General features: G+C 39.7%; 1 protein-coding gene across 1 annotated transcript in view; it reads left to right on the forward strand.

The window, feature by feature from the left end:
• The window catches only part of DCAF6 (DDB1 and CUL4 associated factor 6), a 74,445-nt gene that overhangs the window by 46,254 nt on the left and 928 nt on the right, over positions 1-27,263 (forward strand). Inside the window, exons 14-21 of the mRNA XM_014528529.1 lie at positions 7,434-7,551; positions 11,945-12,060; positions 13,886-13,972; positions 14,798-15,125; positions 22,453-22,591; positions 24,017-24,173; positions 24,925-25,013; positions 26,719-26,824. Of these exons, the coding sequence (XP_014384015.1) occupies positions 7,434-7,551; positions 11,945-12,060; positions 13,886-13,972; positions 14,798-15,125; positions 22,453-22,591; positions 24,017-24,173; positions 24,925-25,013; positions 26,719-26,824 (1,140 nt within the window). The remainder of the gene's footprint in view (positions 1-7,433; positions 7,552-11,944; positions 12,061-13,885; positions 13,973-14,797; positions 15,126-22,452; positions 22,592-24,016; positions 24,174-24,924; positions 25,014-26,718; positions 26,825-27,263) is intronic.

The following is a 27,263-nucleotide window of genomic DNA, read 5'->3' on the forward strand; positions in this document are numbered from 1 at the left end:
ACTTTTTTAAGAAACAAAATGGTAAGAAAATAAGTGTACAACATGCAGATTGTTTCAATCCTGTTGTAAAATATATTCTAGTATTCTCCGAAGTTAGGGTTGTGTGTACACACACTGACAGCCCTTCTGAGCTAATTAGAAAATCCATTTGGTAACAATGATATCGGTTGTGTGTTTTGTTTAGTTTGAATAGTATGCCTTAATGAGTAGTTTTTATTTATATCTCTAATTATGCCTATGGGAAAAAGTCCTTTTCTGACATTATTTATCTTGCCTATTTATATTATTAAAGCTAACAAATTTTTCCTCTTAAAAATATTTAGGCCAGCAATTTCTCCTTCTTCTATTAAAACAACAACAGCAGCAAAAGAAAACTGTGATCTTCACATTTAACTTTTGAGAGGGTATAGGAAAATAACTTGCCTGAATTTTACATTTTAGCCATGACTAAAGCAGGTGGTTTTGTATTCATCACGGTGACTATCCCTCAGCAGAAGTCAGTGATGCTATGAAGTGTACAATTTAAGCCTATAGGCAGACACTTTCTATTCCAGGTTTAAAGAGATACGAATGCTAATTCACAGGCTTAAAAATATAAATGTTAACTATCCACTAGGTGTACTATTTTACATAAGCAGACTTCTTTTTTAAAAAGATATTTTTATTGATTTCAGAGAGGAAGGGAGAGGGAGAGAGCGATAGAAACATCAATGATAAGAGAGAATCATTCATCGGCTGTCTCCTGCATGCCCCACACTGGGGATCAAGCCACAATCCAGGCATGTGCCCTAACTAGGAATCAAACCATGACCTCCTGGTTCATAGGTTGACACTCAACCACTGAAGTACGCTGGCCAGGCCAGACTTCTTTTGATGTTAATAAATATTTACTTACAGAAAGAGACTTGAATGATCAGAGACCAGTGAAACAGATTTACTAGTTTTATTAGGTAGATTGGGTGGGAAATTGGAAAATTGGACCTGTCACCAAATTGAAATTTTATTTTAGCAATATCATCTTGACAAGATTGCATCAAATTATATTTTAGATAGCCATTAGATTCACTCTGACAATTCTCATCTTCATTAACTAAATATCTAATAATTGAAGCCTGCTGTGTTAATGGTAAATATAAGTTCAGTGTTCATCACACTGGAATTTATCTATAGATACTATATTTTAAATTGTAGAGAAAAAGAGTAAAATCAGACTTCACTCTAGATTTTCTGTATTCCTCAGAACTAACCATCACTTAGGTGCTTAGAATGAAGTAACTCAGTCCCTTCTCCCTAACTCCTAAGTCTGGTACGTCCAGGTAGAGATACACAGGTCCCCGCTTTCTGAAAGAAGAGGTTCCTATGAAGTCTTCGTAAACTGAAATGGCATAAAATGAAGATGCAATTACCATTAATTAATATGGAAAAGTTTTGTAGCGTTTCCAGACCAAATCATACCAAATAATACATAAAACCTAAAATAATACCAACATATTGTAAAAGCAGAGAAGCACTAATCAATGGAGATAAAGCCCAGATGCCTACAGACAGTGCAGAGCTCTGGCGGCTTGGTGTGAGAGTTGCCCAGTGTGGCTCCGAGTGTGGTTCCGGGACCATGGGGCCCCTTGCTGCTCAGGTGCACGCTGCCTCTGTCATGGCTCATGCAAAACAAATGCCAGTGGCTCTCTTCATAAAAGCAAAAACCCTCTTTGGATTTCGTTTGGTTTGGCGAAAACAGGTCCTAATGTAGGTCTTTTGTCACATGAAGTGGCGAGACATGGACTTTCAGAGAGCAGGCTCCCTGTGTGTTCTCTTGGAAGTTAAGTCCTATTTAGTTTTTCTGCACATGCTTATTGCTCCACTTGCCTGCTAACCAAGTCAGCATATCTCCAGTTAAATTGTTTTTAACTCAGAATTGTCTGTGATAAAAATAACTGACATTTTTTGAGTTTTTGAATGTGTTCATAATTTTATATACATTATGGCATTTGTTCTCATTTAATGAGATAAATGCTAATACTACCTTCATCTTATTGGAGAAGAAACCAAAATGCCAAGAAATATGTAAAGACAAGTGCAATAAGTGGTGGGCCATGTTTGTAAATGTCTATTTCATTAATTCAGCTGATATTTAAATGCCTGTCTACCTGTGGCAAGTACTGGGCTCGGCACTAGGACGCACGAGTGAATAAAGCTAATGCTTCATGAGCTTGGAATATAGAGTTGATTAACAATAACACTATTATTAACAATAAGAGAGTCAATTAACTGTAATAATAACAACAACATAGATACTTCTATAGCATTTTTTTGTGCCAAATATTACTTTGAGGAATTTTTGTATGGTTACTTTACTTAATCCTCACTACAACCTCATACAGTAGGGAGTGTTATTATCCCCATTTTCCAGATGAAGAAACTAAAGCAAAAAGAGGTTAAGAAACTAGTCTAAGTGTGCCTAAGGTCACACACAGGAAATGGGTCTAAGTGTTAGGGATGTGATTTATACCCAAACAGCTTGGCTCCAGCATCTGTAATCATTACGACTGTGCTTTGCTCATCATCTGTGATCATTAAGACAGATGATGAACAAATAAATGTAAGTGTGATGAGTGTCATAAAGAGAAAATAGCAGATTTCAATGGGGAACAAGTAAGAAAGAGTCTTCTGGTAGGGGCCTAGCAGCTGAGTCCTGAGAGAGGGTCAGGCTAAGTCAGGTGAAGGGAGCAGGGACAGCATGGGCAGGGCCTGATATAACCGATAACCACATTTGATGACTGGAAGCAACCGGTGTGGTCGGAGCTTGCCATGGTATCAAGAGAGGGGGAGGACCCAGATGGGGAAGGATCTTTTGGACATTTTCAGGTTTTGGATTTTATATTAAGAACATCAGGAAGCTAATGGAGGGTGTGTATTATGAAGTGTAGCCTGGTCTGGTTTGTTCCACACAAGTAGGGAGAATTGTCTAGACTAGAGACTAACTCACGTAGGAGGTCCTCCTGGTAATAGATTCTGACCCGATGATAGAAGTAAAGTAGGAGAGAGGTGAAGCGATTGAAGAAATATTTAGGATGTAGAATAAACAGGATATACAAGCCTAGTTTCTAAATAGTATATTGTGTACTACTGTTAGCACACTTAATTTTTTTGGTATGTCTTTGAGCATGTGTGTTTAGAACCACAAGTGAATATAATCTCATAGTAGAAATGCACAGATTAAATGGTTTGAAAACATGCATTACCAAAAAAAAGTTAATTTGTGGTTCTTTTGTGAAAGGCTTGGAAGATACCTAATTAAACAATTAAAGTTGAAATAAGTTGCTTTCAAATTATATTCCAGCCCATATTGAAATTTCTTTCTGAGCCAATGCATTCGCCTGACAAAAGGGCTTTTGTACCATTTCTGGAAGAGATCTTTAAATTTGTCAAGAATCTTATGATATTGTCTATTCACCTCTAACCCTGAAAAATGAAGTCTTTCCAGGACATACATTGTCTTGATTTTTATGTGGTTACTAGAGGCCCGGTGCATGGAATTCATGCACATGGGGGGTGGTGGTCACTCAGCCTGGCCTGTGCCATCTCGCAGTCCAGGAGCCCTCGGGGGATGTCTGACTGCCACGGAGGCAGGAGAGGCTCCCGCCCCCGCTGCTGCGCTTGCCAGCTGTGAGCCCGGCTTCTTGCTGAACGGCGCTCCCCCTGTGGGAGTGCACTGACCACCAGGGGGCAGCTCCTGCATTGAGCATCTGCCCCCTGGTGGTCAGTGCGTGTCATAGTGACTGGTCAATTTGCATAGTGTTTGGTCAATTTGCATATTGACCTTTTATTATATAGGATTATTGTGCTTCTGAAGCATGTACAGTGGGGCCTTGACTTACGAGTTTAATTCATTCTGAGACCGAGCTCATTAAGGAGCTCATTAAGGAGCTCGTTAACTCAAATTACTCTATCAACTCAATGCAAAAAATTGGCCGAGAGACAGCTGGTATCTCAAAAAACTCGTTAGTTGGGACACTTGTAAGTCAAGGCCCCACTGTATTTTAATTAGGTGTCATTTGCCTTGATTGAGAGCATGCTGAGCTACTAATGTCATAGGTTGTTTTTCATAACTGTAGTCACTAAGTAATATAGAATGGCTCCTGAAGACTTAGCAGTGTCAGACAAGGTCAAAGTGACTTCCCCACTGCACTGCCTTTGTGCTGAGTGCACTCTAGTTACTTATTCTCCTCTGGTGTCTTTAGAGGAGTAAGAAACAGTGAGGTCTCTAAGTGTCCCGGAAGAAGATGCTTCAGTTGTCCAGTACTCCGGCGCCAGAGTCACAGCGTGGCACCAGGACGTGATCAGTTATAGTAGTGTTGCTGAATTAATGGGTTACACAGCCCTCTGAGGAATAACAGCAGTAACAGTTGATATTTCTGAATCAAAATAGTTATTTATTCAAGCACTCCTATCTTCTACTTTGTAGTCAGTTTAGTAAGTAGGAACTTCATATTGCAGGAAACTAGGTAACTAGAGAAAAGTTTCATCATCTGGAAAGTGGAGATGGTGACAGGTGCTACAAAGGTTGAAAAAAGAATACATCTTTTTCCTGAGACATGAGTAGTCAGTGTGTTTACTTACTGTCATGATGGTGCCTTGTATAGTGTCGTTTGTGTGTTGAGGTGAAGCTCTAACCTTATGTCTCTTAAATTAAATCTCTACCTGTTTAGCAGAAGTCGTAAGTAGTATATATCTGCATTATGTAAGCAAGGCTTTCAGTATTAACGTTTTTAGAACGTGTTGATCCAACTTCTAACAAATAGAGCAAATTAGGGAAAACTAAAATGGTTATAAATATTTTTTTCAAATACAGTAGATATAAAACAAATGTAATATTTCTGTTCTTTAAAGCAGATTTTTCTTAGACATTTGTAGCTTAAAATATGTACTTTATCAGAAAGAAATTATGAATGAATTTACTAGTAAGCCAGGGAACTCTATTTCTGAGAAAACTCAACCTAATAGATTGTAATGATCAAGCTGAGGAGCATTGAACTGGGAAGAGCAGGATGGAACAGGCAAGGGCCTCGGAGAGACCCTCCCACTCATACCTCGCTTGGAGAAACTGGGTTCTGTGCTGTGTAGTGTTTCGGCCCAGAGACACCCTGACTACTTGTGGTCTACAGGGAGATGCCTGGATTCGGGGGTCTGAAGTTTTGTAGCTGACAGAGGAGTGCATTCTGCCTAGATAGTGAGGGGACAATTTTACACAGACTGCTGAGTTCCCAACAACTTACGTCAACTGTAGTCATTTTATAAATTAAATGAGTACTACTGTGTTTGACATGACTTACAGTATATAGATTATGTTCATGAGAGAGTAGAGGGTAGCTCTATAGTAGATACCCTCAGGAAGAAGGTTTTAGTTAACAGTGGCCATCTCGGAGAGCTTTTTGCTTTGGGTGGTGGTGGGTCCTGTCTATTTAAATAAGGTATTTTTGCACCATCCTGACCTCTTGATAGCTCTCTGCTTACTATATTCCTGTAGTCATAGCATGCGAATCTAAAACTCCTCCTAACTCTACAGGAAAGCTTTGATGTAGCATTTAAATTTCCCAAGGCTTCCTAACCAAGGTGGGTCTAGGAAATTTAGTCCTGCAGTTCTCTCACACCTGCATGGGTTTTCTTTTTATTCCTTCTTTGCTTTAAGATGAAAATAAACAGCAAAGCACTTTATAAAATGTTGTGAGATAATGAAAGAACCAGCCCCATTCTGCTGCTTAGTTTTCCTGAGAGTAGTCTTTCGCTGTCCTCACCAACTCCAGATGCCTAAAGACCATGCCTTTGGCAGCAGTGAGACCAGAATTTCAGCAACAGAACTAGAGAGTAAAGGAAAACTGTGTGGACAAGTGACTAACAAACATCAAAATTTTCAGAGATCATCAAGGGCAGGAGAGATGTTTTAAAAGTCCCATTCTTGGTAATTTTATGTAAGCTAAAGGTCTCTTCATTATTTTATCAAAATGTCATTTGGCAAAATACCTCCTATAAAATAGTGTGATAACGAATCTTTGGACGTTGTAAGGGATTGTTAATTTATTTCCAGTGCTGTTTATATCAAGGACAGAAGTCATAGCACCAGTAGTACAGTGATTTTATCATTTGGGAATTCAGCTTTAGAATTCATTTACACATTAATTTTCAAATAGTAATTGATGTTATCAGAGAGGACTTCTCATGAGACAAAGGTAAAGATAGTGTTATCAGCTTGATTTCTCAGCTCTTGGAGAGAATCTCTTTCCTTCCTCCGCTTCTGTTTAGAAGTCTTGTGACTTGTTCTTTCTCATTATGAAAGCTAGACAGAGAGTCTCTGAGATTCTCTCTTAAGTGTGCTAGTGTTTTCCAGCAGAATTCGAAAAGACAGAAGTCCTTTATTATAAAGTGGACCTCAGGACCACAGAGCCTAAGTAGTTTGGGTTTTGTTAAGTTGTTACTGTTTTTGTTATCTTACAAGACAAAGCTTATTTGTATACTGTTATATCACTCCTCGAACTGGTATCAAGAAAACAGTTATATCACAGAAGAGTTTTCTTTCTGCAGGCACTGGCAGAAATGGTACATGTTTGATTACATAGCAATTTATATTCCCTATGTATTTTAATGCTCCCCTAAGCTGCTATTCATCATAAAAAGGAAAAAGTTTAAAGCCCTATTTAATTTTGCACTTGAATATCCATATTTGGGAGGGTGGCTTTGAAGTGATCTATATCAATTTCTGTAGGGTTTCTTGATTTTATTTGCCATTTTATAAATATTTTGTTCTTTGTAATAGAAGTATGTCATGGAAATCACCTATAGACTCTTAAGGGGAAATTCCCATTTCTCTAATTTAGTGATCAAATTCCTTACAAAATAGCCAGGAGGAGGAGATGAAATACCAAAACATATGTTCTAATAACAGAGAGTTTTAGAAGATTACAAAGCACCGGAGATTTTCTCCCTCCTCCCCCAGATTATGTCTTTGAATTTGAAAGAATTTCCTTTTGGAGCCCTTGCATCCTCTCACTGTTTCTGAAGGAGCCCATGGTAGTTCCTATTGATGCTATAGCAACTGAAGTAGAAAATCGTGAGCATTCTGTTAAATAAAAGTGCCAGTTTATAACGTATGTCATTGCATGTTAATATTCTTTGAGTCCCTAATGATGAAATGTGGTTCTCAAATGTGTCTGATTTCCATCTGAATCCAAGGGAGTCATGTACACAAGGCTAGAACAGGATGCAGTGCGGCTTTGGAATATGAGTGTTTCTATGACACTTGCCCTTGAACTTAAGTGAGAACCATAACAGATGTGAGAATTATGATGAGGACAACCTAATTTAAGTTTTATAAATTTTAGGAAATGTCATCTTTTATTGGTTTCAGAGACTTTTTCAAATGTTTTAAACACAATTTTCAGATAACAATAATGAAAAGCTGAGCCCCAAACCAGGGACAGGTGAACCAGTTTTAAGTTTGCACTACAGCACAGAAGGAACAACTACAAGCACAATAAAACTGAACTTTACAGATGAATGGTAAGTTCATATTTTTGTAAAGATGTTCTTAGCCATTTTGTAGGATTTTGTTAGATATTATTTGCAGCACTTCATCATCTTTGTGCCTTGCTTTGCTATAATGTGTGCTTCAGAATCACTTGGAGAGCTCGTTAAAACAGAGGACTGGGCCCTACTCAGAGTTTATTCAGAATGAGGAGGGATCCGAGAATTTGCAATTCTAGAAACTTCCCAGGTGATGCTGATGTTGCTAGTTCTGGGATATTCCTTTTGATAGAAAATGCCAAAGATAAAAAGAATTAATCACCTATAGACCATTTGTGTAAAAATAATAAACCTAGCATTTTGGAGCTTTTTGTAGTCTTGGTCCTGTGTGTGTGTGTGTGTGTGTGTGTGTGTGTGTGTGTATGATTTTTGTTTTGAGTTTTAAGTCATAATTTTAATCGTGTTGAATGTACTCAATTCTCCCCTGCATTTATTTGACTTAACTGTATAATAAATATTCACGTTACTACTTAGCTTTCATAAATGTTATTTTTACTACCTGTATATAGCCCATCAAATAGATGTACTACAGTGCACTTAATCATTTCTCTTTAATTGGGCAGTGAATTTGTTTATCCTCTTTTTATTTAACTAAATAAGATTATAATGAATATCTTTGTTTACAGGCTTTTTTCCTACCTTTAAGAATACTGATTTGAGATATGTTTCCAGAAATGAACTATATATAGGTCAAAGATATTGCCAAATTACTTTCAAAAGAATCTTGTATAATTCTGTTTTACTAGCAGCATATGAAAGTACACATTTTGCTGTCTCTGGACCAATGTTCAATATATTCATTTATTTTTAACTTGAATATTTGATTTTAAAATAACATTTGTTTCTATTTAATTGGTTACTAGTAAGGTTGAGCTTTATATTTATTTAATGGTTGTATAGGTTCTCTTTAATGATATTTCTGATTATGTTTATTCCCATTAACCTAGTTAAATCTTACTCTTTAAAAAAAATCAGTTAGTAGGCTTCTTATATTCTTTCCCACTGTCTCATGGCCTTCTGCTTCAGAGTGCCTCCAACATTTTTATTTAGATTTATTACTATTGCTATTTAATATTGATTAATATAAAAGTAACTTGATCTTTCCTAATATACCATTAATTATGTATTAACATAACTACATATTATATATAGTAATTATATTAATCATTTAATAACCAATATATTAATTATTTGACATAATTAATATATTAACATACTTAATCGCATATCCATATAATTATTATGTTACATATGTTATTATATATAATATGCATAAATAATATATAATGTAGTTATATATTTTAATATATAATTAATTATATGTTCATATGATAATATTAATATTTATGTATTCCAATTCACTGGCTTCTATTTGTGTTTATGTGTGTATGTACTTTACATTAAAATCTTTAAGTAGTATATTCAAATATTATAGAATACTTTCTATGTTCCAGACACTATTATAGACATGGGGAGTGCATCAGTGAAAAAATAGGGGAAAAAAAACCTTTGTCCTGTAGGAACTCACATTCTAGGTGGAGGAGACAGACAGTATACATAATAAATAAGTGAATTGTATAATACATTAGAGTACTAAGTGCTCTGGAAGAAAAGAGAGCAGATGAGGGTGGTTGACAGGGTGGACAGCATCATTGGGAGGATGAGGAGTGAGCTGTGCACAGCTTGGGGACGAGCAGAGAGAAAGCCAGCACAAGGCTCTGCAGGAGCAGACCTACTATGTGTAAGGATCTGTAAGAGAAGCTTAGATGTGTAGCCAGAGTGGAGTGACCAAAGGAGAGAGCAGTGGCAGAAAAGGTCAGCTGAGTAAATGAGGAGGACATTTGAAAGATAGAGGATATCTGGTTGCTGTGTAGACATAGGCTATCCGTAGAGATGGGAGATCAGAGAACAGGCTGTGGCACTAGCAAGGTGAGAGGCACTGGTGTCTTGGGCAGACGGCACAGGGGAGGCAGTAAGAGGAGACTGGATTCTGGATATGTATTTGAAGGTGCAGTCAATAGAATTTCTTTATGAGCCCTAGCATTTGACCTCTGCTTTTTAAAATTAGGATATCTCTGGCCCTTTCTCTTAATATATAATTTAAGATCACAGAAGATTATCATCCTTATTCTGTTTGTCTTTTCTATTCTCATGATTCTGGACAGAAGGGCTGGTTTCTTATAAAGAATCTCATCTGAGCACTTTTTTTTTTTTTAAGAAAAAAAGGTTCAGTCCCTCTTCTTTTGAACTTTTCCGTCTCTAAAAACTGACCGTGAATTATATTCTCTTACTCACCAGTTTCTTATTTCTTTATCAAAGAAGTAATTAGCTTTTTTCTGATTATGAGAGTATTCAATATTCATTGTAAAAAAAAAAATTCAAGGAAGGATGCAGTCTTTTTCATCTCTGCCACACAGCGTCCTACTCTTAGTTTAGTTTCTTTGAGGACAAATGAGGCAGTAGAGCCCATGGACTAAGAGCTTGGACTCCAGTTTTCTCACCTGAAAATGGGCATATTTAGTAGAACCCACTTCAGAGGTGCTTGTAGAGTTAGTGAGACCACGCAGAAAAAGTCCATAGCACTCAGCACATTGACGAGCCCTAAAGAATCCTTAGCTCAAGTACCATCTTTTGTAAACTGCCTTTCAGATCCTTGGCAGTTTCCTTGTGCGGTATTTGTCTTTTTCTTCTTGAATTAGAAAAGGTGTTTATTTCTTACAGGAGTAAGTGGGGTGATACCATTGACTTTCCTTTGTTGCAGATATTTCCCCCAGTTGGTTGTGTCACAGTTTTTTATGGTGGTTTTGCTCTCGGTTACAGCCTGTGAGCGCATGCCTAGAAAAGCCTGTCCTTCCCAGGATTAGGGAGAAAGCTTTCTTGTTTTCCTCTTAATTTCTATGATTTTATATCAAAAATTATATGTTTAGCCCTTCGATAACTTATTTCTCCATAAAGTGTGCTATAGAGCTATAGCTTAATTTTTCCACATGGTTGTTCCTTTGTCCCAGTCCCATTTATTGAGCAATCTCTTCATTTCTCTGTGATTTAAAATGCCATATTAACACATGCTAAATTTACTTACTTGGTTACTTTGTCTTTTCCACTAATGGCTCTCAATTCCTACATCAGTGCCATGATGTTTTAATCATAACTATTATACATGAGCATTTTATTTATGCCTGTGTCATAGTTTTCTCAGTGAAATACGACATTAGTTTCTCTTTACCCAAGTGACTATATACTTTTTTCTGGTTAAAAAGAAATACATATTAATTGCAAAAAAGAATTCAGAATTTACAGAAAAACACAAAAGAATCACTGACAATAATGCTTCTGAAATGACACTTATGCCACTGCCTGTTTTTTCTGACATTTTTCTCTGGGAATATACCCAGATGGATATACATTCTTTTTTTTTTTTTTAATTCCATATTATACATGGATGCCTTTTTAAAAAAAATAAATTGACTTTTGCCTAAAAGCATTTTTTATAAAATCTTGGCCAAAAATTTCATGATAATTTGTATTGTTTACTGAGTCACTGCTACTTGTCTATAATTAATGGTTTTTAAGTTATCATAACTCTTAAGTTTCATTTCCTTGTTCACATTTATTCTAAATTTGAGAAATTGTCGCATTTCTGTTAATTTAATTTTAATCGGAGTCAGATACATTTTCCTCTATTTTCTTTCCCACTTCATTTCCCTCCCTATAATATGTGATGCCATGACTGGTCGTCACAGAAATTCATTGAAGTTGTTTATTTAAATTGGTCTAGCATTCTGCTCTCACCAAAAATGCTAACAGAATTATGGCCATCATCAGGTGGGTAGTAAAACTAACCCAGAAAACGTCTTGGGCTTCTACAAACTGGTGCCCAGTCACCTGCCATATTAACAACCGTCCAAACTGGAAGTGGTCTGCAGAGGGCAGTGCAAAGACCAAAGAAATGTCTAGGCCTTTTTAAAGTATTAATTTAAAAGTAGCCTAGGGAAAAAAATAAAAAGTAGGCTAGAACAACAAAGTCTAATCAGGCATATGATCAAAATCTGTAGAATCGGTAAGGATTAGGGTGAGCCATCCTGAGTGAGGATAAGAAGGGAGACAATGTAATTAAGTTATAAAATTCAAGAGAGAGCTGGGTAGAAATGTGAAGCCGATCATAGAAGCATTAAAACAATGTGGAAGCGGTCCTTTTGTATTTCTAGGTCTCCTTTTTAAGATAAGTAGGTTAGAGTAGTCACCTTGATTATCAAAAGTGATATTTTATAAGTACTATTAAAATAATACACCCTACATTTTATTTGAACCTGAATTTTTGTTTATTATTAACTTACTGGTGGGACCACTCGCTTTGTTTTGATGACAGGAGCAGTACATCCTCCAGTTCTAGAGGGAACGGGACCCACAGCAAACCGGAGGGTCAGGAGGAGTCCCTGGTCCCACAGAGCTCGGAGCCGCCTCCTGCAGGAGATAGTGAGACAGGTAAGCTGTGGTCGTGCTTTGTCATCACAATCTCCAATGATGGACGTCCACCCATTTTTCTGATCCCTCAATGGTGCCCTTGGTTTCCTGTTTTTAATGAATTACTTTTTCCTCTACTCTAGCTCTTACTGTTGATAAATAGGTAACAGGTTCACCAGGAAGGGACTGTCAGCATTTCACATGGGGCATCACAGTGCAACCCAGTTTCCCTCTGTGGACAAATGGCCAGGAAACGTGGTCACCGCACTGACAGTGTGTGCACTGTCAGTGTCAGTTTGGATCACCTGCCGTTTTTATACCAAGCAGTGGAATTCAGAGTATCTGACTTGATTTTTTTCAATGTGTATGTGTTTTATGGAGGAAAAGAAAGAAGGGATATGATCTAAATGAGTTATCAGTGAATCTTGTTTCATACAGGAAGTGCCATTTAGGGACTTTTTCAGAACACTTTCCTAGAATATTTTTATGTAATACTAGAGGCCCAGTGCACGAATTCATGCACGGGTGGGGTCCCTCAGGGTGGCCTGCGGAGATTGGGCCCCAGCTCGCACCCCCACCCTCGCAGCCCCAGCTCCCGCTCGCAGCCCTGCAGCCCCGCCTGGCACCCTGCCTTGGCCTGGCTCACCTGCTTTACCATTCTGACTGTGGGGCCCTCGATCGGGGCCAGGCCCCCCACTTGGCTCCCTCAGTGCTTGGAAGCCGGGCGGCAGCCCCGCCCCCCGCTGCGGTCCTGCTCGCATCGGGGCCCATCAAGGCCGACAGTGCCTCCACTGTTGCCCGCTGCCAGCGCCACGTTGATGATGCCTGCCATGTTCCGCGCGACCCCCTGGTAGTCAGTGCACGTCATAGCAAGTGGTTGAACTCCCAAACGACCGTCCGAGGGGACAATTTACAGGCTTATATGAAAGAGTCTAGCAAAGAGCTTGAAACAGTCGATTCTCAATAAATATTTGATGAATGAAGGAATAAATGAATTCTGTTTCTTAAGAAGTGAACAGATATTTCAGTGTAACAGAGTTTACAAGAATTAAATATATGTAAGACAACTGTCCAGTTAGGTAAGCAGATGTCCAGTTAGGAATAAAAAAGAGATCCGTAAGTGTTTTTAATGGACAAAACAGAATTTAAAGTAGGCTCAACTGCACTATTGGTTCATGATAGTTCAGGTTATGCCAAATGTTTGAGGGGCTGAAAAATACTCTGTATTAAGTTTAGCTTTTGTGACGATTAGAAACAAGCAAGATCAGGTCATCTCGGCTGTGAGGCATCATTGTCACCAGATATTCTCACATAGAGTTAGTTCCCAAAGGTCCAGCACCTCTGGAAGAGGCTGAGGGCACGGCTGGGCACCCCCCCTAGAGGGTGTTTGTATTTGTGCGTGTCTGTATTTGTGTCATACTGAGGGCAAGTTCATCTGAGTATCTAAAGTTTCCTTGGCCCCCAAAGGGTTAAGAACTACTTATACATAAGAGAGCTGGAATATTAAGTTGGAGCTTATTTTCCTAAAAACAGTTTGGGCCCTGGCCGGTTTGGTTCAGTGGTTAGAGCATCAGCCTACATACAAAATGGTCATGGGTTTGATTCCCAGTCAAGGGCACATACCTGAATTGCAGGTTTGATCCCCAGCCCCAGTCAGGGCGCATGTGGGAGGCAACTAATCGATGTCTCTCTCTCATGTCAGTGTCTTTCTTCCTCCCTCCCACCCTCCTCCCTCCCTTCCACTCTTCCTCTGAAAATCAATGGGAAAAAAAATCCTCAGGTGAGGATTAAAAAAAAACACCCAAAAAACAATGTGGATTTAATGATCATTTGGTTTATTTCCCAGAAGCTCCTGAAGAATCCTCAGAGGATGTGAACACGTCCCAGGAAGGTGCATCTGCAGAAAGCACAGTTCAGAGCCAAGTAGACACAGGTGAGCTGTCTTCTCTCTAGTTGCTTCAAGTGTTAGTCTCCTAGAGTTAGAAGTAATTTCCAAATAGATGTGTTGTGGAATTTTCCTCTCCATTTAGGGAATATTTTAGTCTATATTAGAAAGTAATTATAACTAGAGGCCCGGTGCGTGGATTCATGCACCGGTGGGGTCCCTCAGCGTGGCTTGCAGGGATCAGGCCAAAACCAACAGTCCAGTATCCCCCGAGGGATGTAATAGTGCGTGAAGCAATAGTGCGTGAAGCGGCAGCTGGCCAGGGCGGAGCCTGAGCCCTGGCCAGGCGCTGTGCTGCTCCCGCTCATCCCGGCCCCGCTGTGCCTGCCACTGCAGCCGCTCAGTAGGCTTGTGCTGCTCCGCTGCCATCTCCACACGCCCGTCCTAGGGCGATACTGGCACACCCATGACTGAGAAGCGGCCACAGGTTTGCGCCCAGTCAGTCCCGATGCTGGTCCCGATCCCGGTCCTGGTTCGGATGGGGGAGGGGCGGGCACAGGGAGTGTCTGTGGGAGAGGCTTGAGCTGCCGCAGCTTCACTCACCAGCTGTGAGCCGGGTGTCTGGCACCTGTTAGTCAGCTGAGTGGCACTCCCGCTGTGGGAGCACACTGACCACCAGGAGTCAGCTCCTGCGTTGAGCAACTGCCCCCTGGTGGTCAGTGCACATCATAGCGACCGGTCATTCCGCCATTCAGTCAATTTGCATCACACACACACACTTTATATTAGGAAATGTCTGTGTCAGCTTTGAAGTTAGATGAAATAGTCAACGTTGCCGACATGACCACCTGTTACTACTTTATTTTCCAACAGCACATTCAGACAAGTTCTCATCTGAGCCGTCAGATTCCAGCTCAGGAGAAAGGAACGACTTCAATCCTGATAGTCCTTGTGGGGTTCCAGAAGACACCGCTTTGTCTGAGAAAGGCTGGGAACCAGGGACTTCGGATCAAACCAGTGCTGACAGCACTGCCCATCTCAGCAGCCCTGATGCTGAGCCCAAGACACAGACGGAAGCTGTGGGGCCCGTGCCGCCCGAGGAAACATCAGCCACAGACTCTGCTCTCCAGGACACCGATGACAGTGACGATGACCCAGTCCTGATCCCAGGTGCCAGGTATCGAGCAGGACCTGGTGACAGGTTGGTAAATTTTTAATTAAAATGAACTGTAAAAAGTATAATTCACAGGCTTTCTTTGAAGTCCCATAAAGGAGTCTCCATTTTGGACAGTTGCTTTCTCTAAGGATGTAAACTTACGGAGCTTTTCAAACGAAATCATTTCACATGATACCTTCTCTGAGCAGAGTGTGCATGAAGAGGGAACGCAGTCTCCCGCTGTTTCTCTGACACTGAGGCTGCTCCTCAGCTTGCAGATGGGAGGGAGGAACGTTGGTAACGCCCAGCAGCTTAGTCGTGAAGTCAGGGGTATATTTAGCCATCTATTGCCTTGTGGACATCCTGGCCTTTAGCAGGTTTTTGGATACTTTTTACTCTTCAGTTTATCTGCTTTTCTGTTGACACTGGATAAGGTAGTGTGATAGCAGTTCTTGTTTTGAGAACATTGTTTTTCTCTGATTTCTACTAAATTTTAGTAACTTAATTTAGACACTGAAAAATTGCACCAAATAACAAATATTGTAACCATGATAAAGAAATGAATTGCTACCCAGCCAGCGTAGCTCAGTGGTTGAGCATTGACCTATGAACCAGGAGGTCACGGTTTGATTCCTGGTCAGGGCACATGCCCATGTTTCGGGCTTGATCCCAAGTGTGGGGCATGCAGGAGGCAGCCGATCAATGATTGATGTTTCTATCTCTCTCTTCCTCTCCCTTCCTTTCTGAAATCAATCCTATATAATAAAAGCCTAATATGTTAAATGTCTGGTCGTCCATTCAACCAATCAAAGCATAATATGCTAATGATATGCTAAGGCCACTCAACTGCTTGCTATGATGTGTACTGACCACCCGGGGGCAGACAGTCAGCTGGTCGACCAGTCGCTATGACATGCACTGACCACCAGGGGGCAGACGCTCTGACCAGTAGGTTAGCTTGCTGCTGGGGTCCAGCCAATCCGGACACGCCCTGGAACCCTCCCACAGCCCCTCCCCGGCTGGCCAACCTCCCGCATCCCTCCCCAGCCCCGATCATGCACTGGTGGGGTCCCTCGGCCTGGCCTGTACCCTCTCACAATCCAGGACCCCTCTGGGGCTGTCGGAGAGCCAGTTTTGGCCCGATCCCACAGGCCGAGGGACCTTACTGGTGCACGAATTCATGCACCGGGCCTTGAGTAAAAAATATATTTTAAAAAAAGAATTGAATTCCTAACATGGTCAGGTACTTTTCCCTATATTTGTACTTGGAGATTAATCATACGTCTCTACCTGCATACATTAGTCTTCAGCGTTCTTACTATATATTTTAGACAACTAACACTTTCCATACCCAGAGGGAGTCCCACAAGGTTAGGAGGCATAGCACATTTAGAAAATCAAATTGATGGTTTCTAAAACCTAGGGTGGAGAGTGAGAGTTGTGTTTAAGTCTGTATGTTTAAGGCCTCTGTGGTATAAGGGACACGTGTCCTTGTTTTTATCTGTACATAGGTAACAAAAACTATACTAAGGTATTAATGAAAAACAAAATGTAACTATCCACTTTTAAGTAAAACGTATCATATCACTTTCCAGATTTGTTTGCTTAAATAAGAAATTGTATTTTTAATAGATACTAGACACTTGCAGAAAATCATAATTATTTAGCATCTTCTGTCCAGGCTAATTACCACACTTTTATACCAAGCGTGCTTAATATCTGAGGTATTAAGCACGGGTTTTCTATAATCTAGACCTAAGGCGCATTTTTTTTAAACACAGTAGTATAACATCAGTAAAAAGGAGGAATCGTGTGTGCTGGTCCCACACTGTGCAGTGCGTGCACTCTTGAATTCATGCTCTCCTCCCCGCATCCAGATCTGAGACCGCCTCTGGGTCTGCACTTGCTTTCCTGCTTTTTCTAATGAACTTATGTGATACTCTGTGTACTCATTTTAGGTATTTAACCTTAGTTTGTCCCCTGTGTTATTTTGTGTTATTCTATAGGACATGGTAGTAAACTTACTGAAGAGTCACCGAAGGATAAAATCTTTACCCTTAGAGAAACTCAATTGAAGAACAAGAGGATAGTACACAAGCCACTTATAAGAACATGGAAAACAGTTTTAATAAACTTATGAAATTAAATACAGTGCTCTACAAAGATGTACATATGAATGTGATGCCAAACTGTTTATAATCATTGCTTCACAGTTTCATCAATTTTTCTTTGATATTTACATTATTCTTTCCTAGCTATTTACCAAAAATTTGTAATGGTGAAAAATCTTCCTTCTGACTTTCATCTAAGTAGTTTTTAAGGTTCCTAACTTCCGTAGCACCATCTTCAGTCTTGAGCTGCCTGTATAAAATATACTTTTACTGTCTCTGCCCTTTCTATGGCTCTTCATCCTGAGACTGCTGCCTGTTTAACTTCTGCATTCAGAGGAATAGCTGTGTTGACTTTATTCTAAAGTGAGAAAGTTTAAGACCCTTTGCTTCTTAGGAACATGGAAAAGAATCATTTACCAGCTTGTAAGTAGGCATATGATTTTTGAGAATTTATTTCTGAAGGGACAGAGACTCCCAAACTCTGTTGTAAAACATGCAGTTCTTGGGGTCTCAGGATACATTTCACACGTGGATAAAATGCCCAATTAAAGTATGCATGTCTTAAAGAGAAGCTGGTCAAGATCAGTTTGGTTAGGGTAGAGAAATGGTCCGAAAATTGAAAATGGTGAAAGTGTGTATTTAGGTCTGTACTTTAATTTTTATAAAGAATTACATAGTAGAGCTCATAATTTCTTATGTCCCAAATTACTTTTTTTTTTAATCTTCACCTGAGGACATACTTTTTTTTTTGAGAGAGAGAGAGAGAGAGAGAAAGGAAGGGGGAGGGGAGAGAGAGAAAGAGAGAGGGAGAAAGAGAGAGAGACATTGATTTGAGAGAGAAACATCAATTGGTTGTCTCCCATACATGCCCTGAATGGGAATCGAACTCGAAACCTTTCACTGTATGAGATGATGCTCCAACCGACTGAGCCACACTGGCCAGGGCCCAAATTTAATTTTAAAAAATGAAACCTAAAAAGTTTATAGCGAAGCCATTTTGGACAAACATTTAATAAAAATATCAAAACAGTTCTTTGCAATGCAGAATAATGATTTCTCTTTAAAGATTTGTATTCTTAAAATTTGGTTAAATAAGTACAACCTTGGTTTTTACTTTGGGCTGAGATTAAGCATGAGAAGGAAATGTCTTAGAAAATAAAGACCTTAACAACTAACATGGCTATTTTAAAATGGAATGCTCTTATTAACTACAGCTAGTCTCGGTGTAAACAGAACTGGAGTCTATAACAGAGGTCGACAGACTTTCCCTAAAAGGCCAGAGAGTGAATCTTCTAGGCTTTGCTGGCCAAGAGGCAAAATGGAGGCTGTTATGTAGGTACTTATATAACCATCTAAAATGTCACCATTTACAAATGCGAAACTGTTCTTAGCTGCAGGGTTAGATCCAAGAGCCATAGTTTGCTGCTCTTCCCTCTGTAGCCAGTCGGTCTGATAGAGAAACCAGGCTAGAGTCTGTGGTAAAACACCTTGACTGGCAGATACCCAGAGTTAAGAACAATGAAAAGTCTGTGATCCCCACATATTAGGTCCCTGTGAACTTGGTCTGGGGCAGGAACATAGAAGAGTAAATGGAAACTAAAGTGAAGGAAGAAATAAAAATGATATTGATAAAACACTACGTAAAAGTAGTGTGTGTGTCCCTTAGTGATTTTACGTACTGGATTTAGAAATAGACACACATGCCTGGGAGTGGGGTGAATGGTAAGTGGGGTTTTTATGTAAAGTGTTTTCAAGGTGCCTAATCCATCTTAGAGTAGAGGGCGGAGGCCTAGCTAGTAGCTCTTCGTCCTGCAAAGTCCAGGAGTGCTCTGCTCCGAACCCGGCGGCATCTCAGTAAGCTTCCTGCGAATAGGTTGTGGTTACAGACTCCAAAATTCAAGACATTAACCCCATATTGCCTGTTAATGATTTTTAAAAAGTATTTATTTGCATAGAAATTTGGTTCCAGTTACCTACTGGAAGCCAAAATTCTTCACATACTGTAAATTTGCCATCAGCTATTTAGTCATCATATAATCACTTTCAGTATTTCTAATGATTCCGGTTTATTCTTTATTAAAGAAAATTGCAGAGAAAAAAAAGGATAATCATAGAGAAGAAAAAGGGTTCCTGCGGCATTAAAAGCTGTGTTGTTCTTCGCTCCCTTGTTATATAGTCTTCTGGTTAGGACAGTGAGTCAACTTGGCTTAATTAGTTATTTCCCAAAAGAGCAGCTCAGCCCGGAGAGGTCCCCCAGGTGCCCAGGGGATGGTATGGGAGATCTGAGTCCTGGCAGGTCCCTCCACTGGAACAGGGCTGGGTTCTAACCTGTTTAAAAGACAAGGGGTTAAGTGCAGGGTCTTTCTTCTAATCTGCCTTCAGTGAGTGTTCTGCTTCCTTCATTTCCTCAACCATTCATTCAACCATTTAGTTGAATGACAGATTCTCACATAATACCCTAAAGCACAAAGGGAAGCAAAGGTTTTTTCAGGTTGAGATGTTTGGTGATGAAAGTGGTGACCTTGATGCTTTACATATCTGGTTCTTGGAGGTCTGTGAGTGACTTTATTGTGTTCCCTTCACTAGATTTATTATCAGAGGAACAACAATAGGTGATAGAATAATGAGGTAATTCAGTATGTTCCTTCATTCTTTTTCTTTATGATGAATTTGCCAGGTCGTCCTTTTCCACCTCTAACCACCTTTCCTATTAACAGTTAATACTCCTGGAACGTACTGAACTCTTCAGTGCTAAGCATCGTCAAGCAGGTTGCTTTACACGAACTGACTTAGCTGCATGACTGCATGGGGATAGAATGAAAGGACATGTCCTGTGTGCACACCTAACGGATGCTCACATCAAGTGTGTCGTATGCTAAAGCGACTACAACCTGAAATGATGTACTTTGAATGTTGGTGATTTGCTTTGACTATGTTGTTGAGAAATGCAACTTAGGGTATTTTTAAAAGCTGATTGGGATAACAATTAGCAACTTTAGTCATTATCTCATTTTCCTTGAGATCATTAACTAAAAAATGGACTTGAGTCTAATTCTGTGCATAAAGATTCTGATTTTTTTAAAAAGAAAGCTGTATTTGTACAAATACCTTAATAACTTAGTAAGGCCACACATCAAGATAATACACAATTCTCAAATACTTCTGCAATCTGAAGACTAACACGGGGGTACATTTTAAAATATGAAAGTGAACCTCGGAACTATTACTTATCTACACAAAACTTGGTGTACTGACTAAAGCCACCCAGTGCCTCATTCTGGTGGCACATGCCTATTATTTACCATTCGTTTCTGAAACAAAGTGGAATATGAGACACAATATATAGCAACAATCAGGAATACAACCATGGTGGAAATAAGCCAAAAACTATTGTTGATGTCTTAAGAAATCCCCTGTTAGTGTCTCGAAATTGTTTTTGCTTTTATGCTGGTGTTTCTAGGCTGTTTTCACATTAAGGTATGTTTGAAGTAACTTTTAGCAAATTGGTCTGTTGCCAATTATCACTTTCTAGTTAAATAACAGTAAGATGGAATTTGTTTCAGGGCTTTTTGAATTTCTGGTTTATACCTTTTATCCCAAGTACTCAAAGCCAGTTTCTGCTCTCACAATGAAGATTGCAACTAAAAAATACCATGTTGCTTTAAATGAGTCACATTTAACCATTGAAGTGGAGATTATTATGAACTGGTGAACCGTGATAAGCAGAAATGTGACCCTTACCTCCCTCCGAGGTAATTTAGACTCATTCTGCTCTGCCTCAGTTGCTTCTTTCTTCCAGAGAGATGGTCTGGGGAAGTTTCTAAGGAAAGGCAGTCCCTCCCTGCCCTTGTTCCTCATTCCTGTTGTTGTCTCCCACTCATTTTCTGCCTTTTGTGATTTTAACTCAGCATTTTATATGTGTCCATTTTCTTTCCTTTCTTGGCATATCAATTATACTTTTATTTTACTTCTTTTAGTGGTTGCCCAAGAGTTTATTTCTGAAATGTTTCATACATATGAATGTCTTTTATGAATTTTAAATCATATGCCAAGTTAGTATAACGAATCATAAAAGAATTGGTAACTAATATTCTCAAAAACAACTTTGTGAACAGTGGGCTTTTAAGGAATATTTGCTGCTTCGTGTTCTTCAGGTGTATGTATATGTGTTCAATGGAAAACTTACAATAAAGAGCGCACTCTCTTTTTACCTAGAGAACCGCTTTAAACTCCCAGCAGCAGTGCCTGTTTCCTGCACTCTTGCCACCCACAGAAGTCTGTTCATCTAATAGACATAGAGAGATCGGATTGTTTTATCATTATCTCATTATTAGTAAGGCTGAGCATCTTTTTATATATTTATTAACCATTCATTTCTTCTGTAATTTTTCTACTCATGTCCTTTGCATATTTTTCTGTTATGATGTTCGTTTTTCTTACTGACTTAATAGACTTTTTACATATTTTGGATGTTGGGTCTATTACATGTTGAAATACAATGTTTTAAATAACATATTCAGACTAAGAAACTTATTAAGTAGTATCATGTGTTAGGACAAATTTCTTCTAATAAGTAAATCAGTCTTAAGAGCCCATTATTCTTTAGTCTCCAGCTCTGTCATCAGCTGAGCTCTTAGGAGAGTAAAGTCTGCCTCAGTTGCCCTGAATCTGTACTCCACCATGGAGTCCATATAGCTTACATGCTCTGGGAAGGTCTCTTTTTATTGCACGTATGTTAATATTTATTCTCTTTTTCTTGACTCGTCTGTTCTTTGCTGTGAACATCTTTAAACAAAATCTCAAAACATATGTTTATCTATTGCTATTACATGTTACCCTTAATTTCTTTTGGTTTCTATTTATGCCTTTACATTTCCTAATGTGGAGAGGAAAAATGGCATGGACTAGGACTTGTTTTATTTGTGGTAAACTGCACATGAATTTGTCTGTATTACATTTTTATAAAACAGCCCTTTAAACCCCAGTGTGCCGCATGCTACTCCCTTTACCATCCTAGCCAGGACCGAATCTCTTAAGTGATGTGTTCACTAAAACATCTTGTTCTCGTAACTCAACTAGTCTCGTGGAGTCCCACTGTCATGTCTGCCTTTGATGCTTTCTGTAGGGGTGTCTTACTGAGATAATGTTTAGTCTACATATTTTCTGACTTACTGACTTAATGTGTATCATTGCATTCCACAGTAGTCCGTGAGTGTTTCTCATTTATTTCTGTTCTCTTCTTTTTCATGTGTAACTCATAGACGCTCTGCTGTTGCCCGCATTCAGGAGTTCTTCAGGCGGAGGAAAGAAAGGAAGGAAATGGAAGAACTGGACACTCTGAACATTAGAAGGCCACTAGTGAAGATGGTTTATAAGGGCCATCGCAACTCCAGGACAATGGTACCAAGTGCTCTTGGCATTCTTTGCAGAATGTGCACTTTCATAGCATGAATGTTTTTGCATAACAATTATCCTCCTGTGTTGCCAGTGTGGCTCCAGTATAGCTGGCACCTTCACAGTATCTCCAGCCCCAAACACGTTGTAGTCCTGTGGTATGTCAGGAAAGGCCAATAGTTTTTATAAGGAAACTACTCTACCCAGGGATTATTGTAGAGTTTAAATTTTTAGCTTATACAGGTAACCATTGCTTCTTCTTTGCTCTCTCACACTTGCTGTGTACCTTCCTAGTAGGTTGTTTTGGAGAGAAGGGTTTGGATATGTGAAACTCAGATTCATTGAGAAATATAGTCAGGTTACTTTCATCATCACCCCGTTAAGATGGACAAGTCAAGATTGGTTTTAGTCACTTTGCTCCCTGGACTTGAAGTTCCTCATCTGTGAATTGAACAGAACAGATCTGATGATCTCTAAGGTCTTTTCCAGTTTTTACCATCCCCACATCTGTGCACCCAGTGCTACATCCGTCACCTAAGGGAATATTGGGAGGTGGCTAGTGTGTCATAACTGTGATTCTGAACTATGTGTGTCTAGAAAGTGCTGTTCTCATATTCACTGAGTTCTCAAAACGTATCTATAGAATCGGTTTTAAACTGCTTTCTTACTTTAGGGAAATAATAAGCTCTCTATAGAAATCAGTGATCAATTTAATCATTCAAAAAATACTATTATTAATAGAAGTAACCAATTTACATTTCTTGCATTTTGCTGGTTAAAATTTTGGAGGAAAATAATTAGGGGCTGGAATGATAAAAAAAAAGAAAATAAGCAAGTAAAATAACAGCTCCAAGTAAGAACAGAACTGGCTCCCAAAAATAGCAAAGTGGCAGCTGCAGATAAAATGACTGGAAAATCCAATCTGAAGCACAAAGATTTTGATGGTTTATTAGTGTGCATCCATTGAAAAAAATGTCATCATAACCACTCCAACTGTCATATTCCTTTGTCTCGTTGCTTCATAAAAGTAAATGTGTTTATATCTTTCCTTCTTAATTACGAGAACTTCAAATAACTAAGAAAAAGATTGGTACTTTTTGTTATACTGTCCAAAACCCAGAAATTTTATTCATTCATTTAGCAGTTAATTAATTCAGCACCTACTGTGTGCTAAGAACCGTTACAGGCACTATAAACACAGTATTGAACAAAAACATATCCCTGTCCTCGTGGGGGACTCTTCATTACTGAAGGCTGGATTCCCTTTGCTGGCAAATCTATCGTGATTTGAAGATACTAGAAGACCAGGACGCTCTTCAATTTGTATTTTATTTTCTAAGCCAATTACTTTTTTAACAAGAATAGAATAAGTCTTTATTTTAATAACTTTGATTTGAATTTCCTTATAACTTCCTTTTCTTAAACCCTTAGATAAAAGAAGCCAATTTCTGGGGTGCTAACTTTGTGATGAGTGGTTCTGACTGCGGCCATATATTCATCTGGGATCGTCACACCGCTGAGCATTTAATGCTTCTGGAGGCTGACAATCACGTGGTGAATTGCCTGCAGCCACATCCATTTGACCCAAGTAAGAGGACCTTGCATAAGGCAAGGGCTAGAAATCAGTGTGGCTCACCAGCCCCAGTGGTGGTCTAGTTAATATACAAATAATCCGAATGATCTGTAGGCAGCCACGGGAGTCACTTCTAGCTCTGCTTGGGTTTAAAACCAAAACACACTTATAACACACTTTGGGCAGAGAGTATGGTGAAGTAGGTTAAAGAGTGTTCTCCTAATATTTCTTCTAAGCTGTATTAGCTGTAAAAGGTTCGGCTGATTGAACTTCTCACTACTTATCCAAATTGAATTTTCAAGGCTCACTGGCATGCTCTTGCCTTCCATTGGGAATTGGAATTAAAATTATATTCTAGAGTGACTTTTAAGAAACCTTCAAAATAATGTTCTCAGTTAACACATGTATCAGTACAGTTTCCACTGCAGCTCACTTTTGCTGTGATGTACACACAGGAAGTCCTCACTGAATGTCATAGATAGGATCTGCAACTTTAAGTGAAACTGTGTAACAAAACCGATTTTATCAAAAGCTAATTGTTATAAACAAGATTAAGTTCCTTCAGCATCTCATCAGGGGCACAGTGAGACGACGTTGAACAGAACGACTTTACTAGTATTCGAGGCCCTGCTGTACAGGCACATGTGCCTGCGTCTGTACCTACAAACACATACTGTAGACGTATATACACACACGTGTCTGTGTGCATAACTTGAATAAATGCATGTGTTCTGAGTTTAGGTTAACATGTACTTTTTGTTTCTAGTTCTAGCCTCGTCTGGCATAGATTATGACATCAAGATCTGGTCACCACTGGAGGAGTCAAGGATTTTTAACCGAAAACTTGCTGATGAAGTAAGATGTTTATTATACTTATTAGACCATAGTTTCCCTTGTTCCTCAAATGATTTCTTAAGAAATATCAAAGCAGCTCCTCCTTAGTTGGTAACATAAAACAATTTCATGCAGGTAAGGAAGTCAGTTTTAAGAAAAAGAAAAATGAAGATAAAACCATGCCTAGAGGTAAAAATTGAACTAGTATTTTGCTAATTAGAAGACTGAGTATTAGTAATAGCAGATTGTTTTGTAGTTTAAAAAAATAGGTTAACTATGTGCTTACTGCAGTAAAGAATCATTAAAAACACTCTGTCCTTATGAGAAAATCGTTTCACTGCAGCGTTTTCATCATCATGGCCAAGAGGTAGCAGCACAAATGATGAGAATCTTTTCCTTTATTTTATTTTAAGGTCTCCTCAGCTTCTTGTTAAATCAGTAATTTTCCAACCGAGTTCAGTGAAGGGCTAGGTCTTTTATGAAATTAGGATAAGAAAGCTGATTTCTATGGCTCCTCCCCTCCCCCCAGCTTTAACCAGGGTTTTCATTTGTTGATTTCTATAGATTTCTTATAATAATTAGGGTCCATTGCATTAATCAGCTACTAATTGCTGAACTCCTATGGGTAGATGAGGGCACAAATAGGTAAATAAGGGTCTGTCACTTAAAAATGTTGGTCAGTGGTCAAGCAGCACCTCAGAGCGAGGTTGACAGCTCAGCACAGCTCCCATGGGTGCTTTCACTCATTTAATAGACATTTACACAACAGTGTGTGTCAGCCCTGCGCTCCTCGCGCATGGACAAGAGGGAAGACAGACAGCCACAGTGTAGTGGAGTCAGTATCTGAGGGGTATGCACAGCGTTTGGAAGCCTGTAGAAAAGAAAAACTGCTGTGAATGGAGTCGATGGGGGTGGGGACATCTTCACGGAGGCTATAGAAGTCACCAGGACTGCGTTCACCAGGCAGACAGGAGCAAAGGAGCGCTGGAGACACGGAGCCAGCAGGGTCCAGGTTGTTAGAAGGTAAAGGAAACATCCGTGTGCAGAACCTACAGTGCGAGGGAAAGTTGCTCAGACTGAAAAGCTCATTTGGGACCATGAAGAGTTGTCATTTCACTGGGGACTGTTGGCCAGATGGCATCTTTCTCCTCCTCAGGCTTCCCTTTCTTCCTTCCCACACTCTCTGTTTTTCCTCTTCCTTCTTTCCTTTGCCCATAATATACATTGGGTCCCTCGGAGCCATGGATATTCAGTTAGTCCTTTCCTTGGTACTTCCGATACAAGTCATTGGTAGCTCTTGTCCAAAGGTTTATTTTTCAAGATTACTTTGCCTCAGCGAAGGTAACAACTCTCAAAGGATCCACGTGACCCAGGGACATTAATTTAACACTAGTTTGTCCCAAAGGTACCAGTTCTCCTCTCGGCGAAAATAAGGAGCAGGCACAGCATAGACTGCTCTGGGGAACAAGTAAAGATAAATTGAATTCTTGGATGTTTTAGCAGCTAGAGTTGACCTTTGCCTTCCTGCCAACTGCATGAGGCGTGTTCCCTCATCTTACTCCCCACATGCAAGTCAAAGTAACTATTTGGCCTTGAGAAGCCTTAACGGGAAAACGTGACAGCATGCACATGGGGAACGAAGGCCGCTCTTTTTCGTGCCGTTCTCCTAATCTTCGGGGGGGTGCGGGCACTCTGCGGTCTCTGACAGCAGTTTCACTTGCCCCAGGTGATCACTCGGAATGAGCTCATGCTGGAGGAGACGAGGAACACCATCACAGTGCCCGCCTCCTTCATGCTCCGCATGCTGGCCTCCCTGAACCACATCCGGGCCGGTAAGAACTGTCAGCCTCTGTTCCAATTAGGATTATGTCTGAACAACATGGTATTACTTAGCATTTATATATATAACTTCCTTATGTCATGAAATGGAAGCAGCCCATTAGCACAGAAACTTATGTCCTCATGAACCTGATTATTGGAAAGCATCACAATGAAAGACAGTCCCCTGAAAACATACCCACTCTGCTTCTCCTCTGAGTGGAGGCTCCTGCACAGGCCTTGTCATCATAAATGCTTTCAGCGGTCCATTCGCTCCCAGTCGGCAGAGCCCAGACAAAAGAAAGGTAGCATGGTAGGAAGGCTGAACAGGCACCTCTCTGTTTTCTTCATCATTGTCTTGTCTTAAGTGATAAACTGAGGCTCAGTGTCACAGATAACACAAAATGCATATATTATAACTACTATCCAGGAAGGAATTCAAAGGCTGTGTTC

This window comes from Myotis brandtii, unplaced genomic scaffold (assembly GCF_000412655.1).
Source record: "Myotis brandtii unplaced genomic scaffold, ASM41265v1 scaffold64, whole genome shotgun sequence".
Lineage (NCBI taxonomy): Eukaryota > Metazoa > Chordata > Mammalia > Chiroptera > Vespertilionidae > Myotis > Myotis brandtii.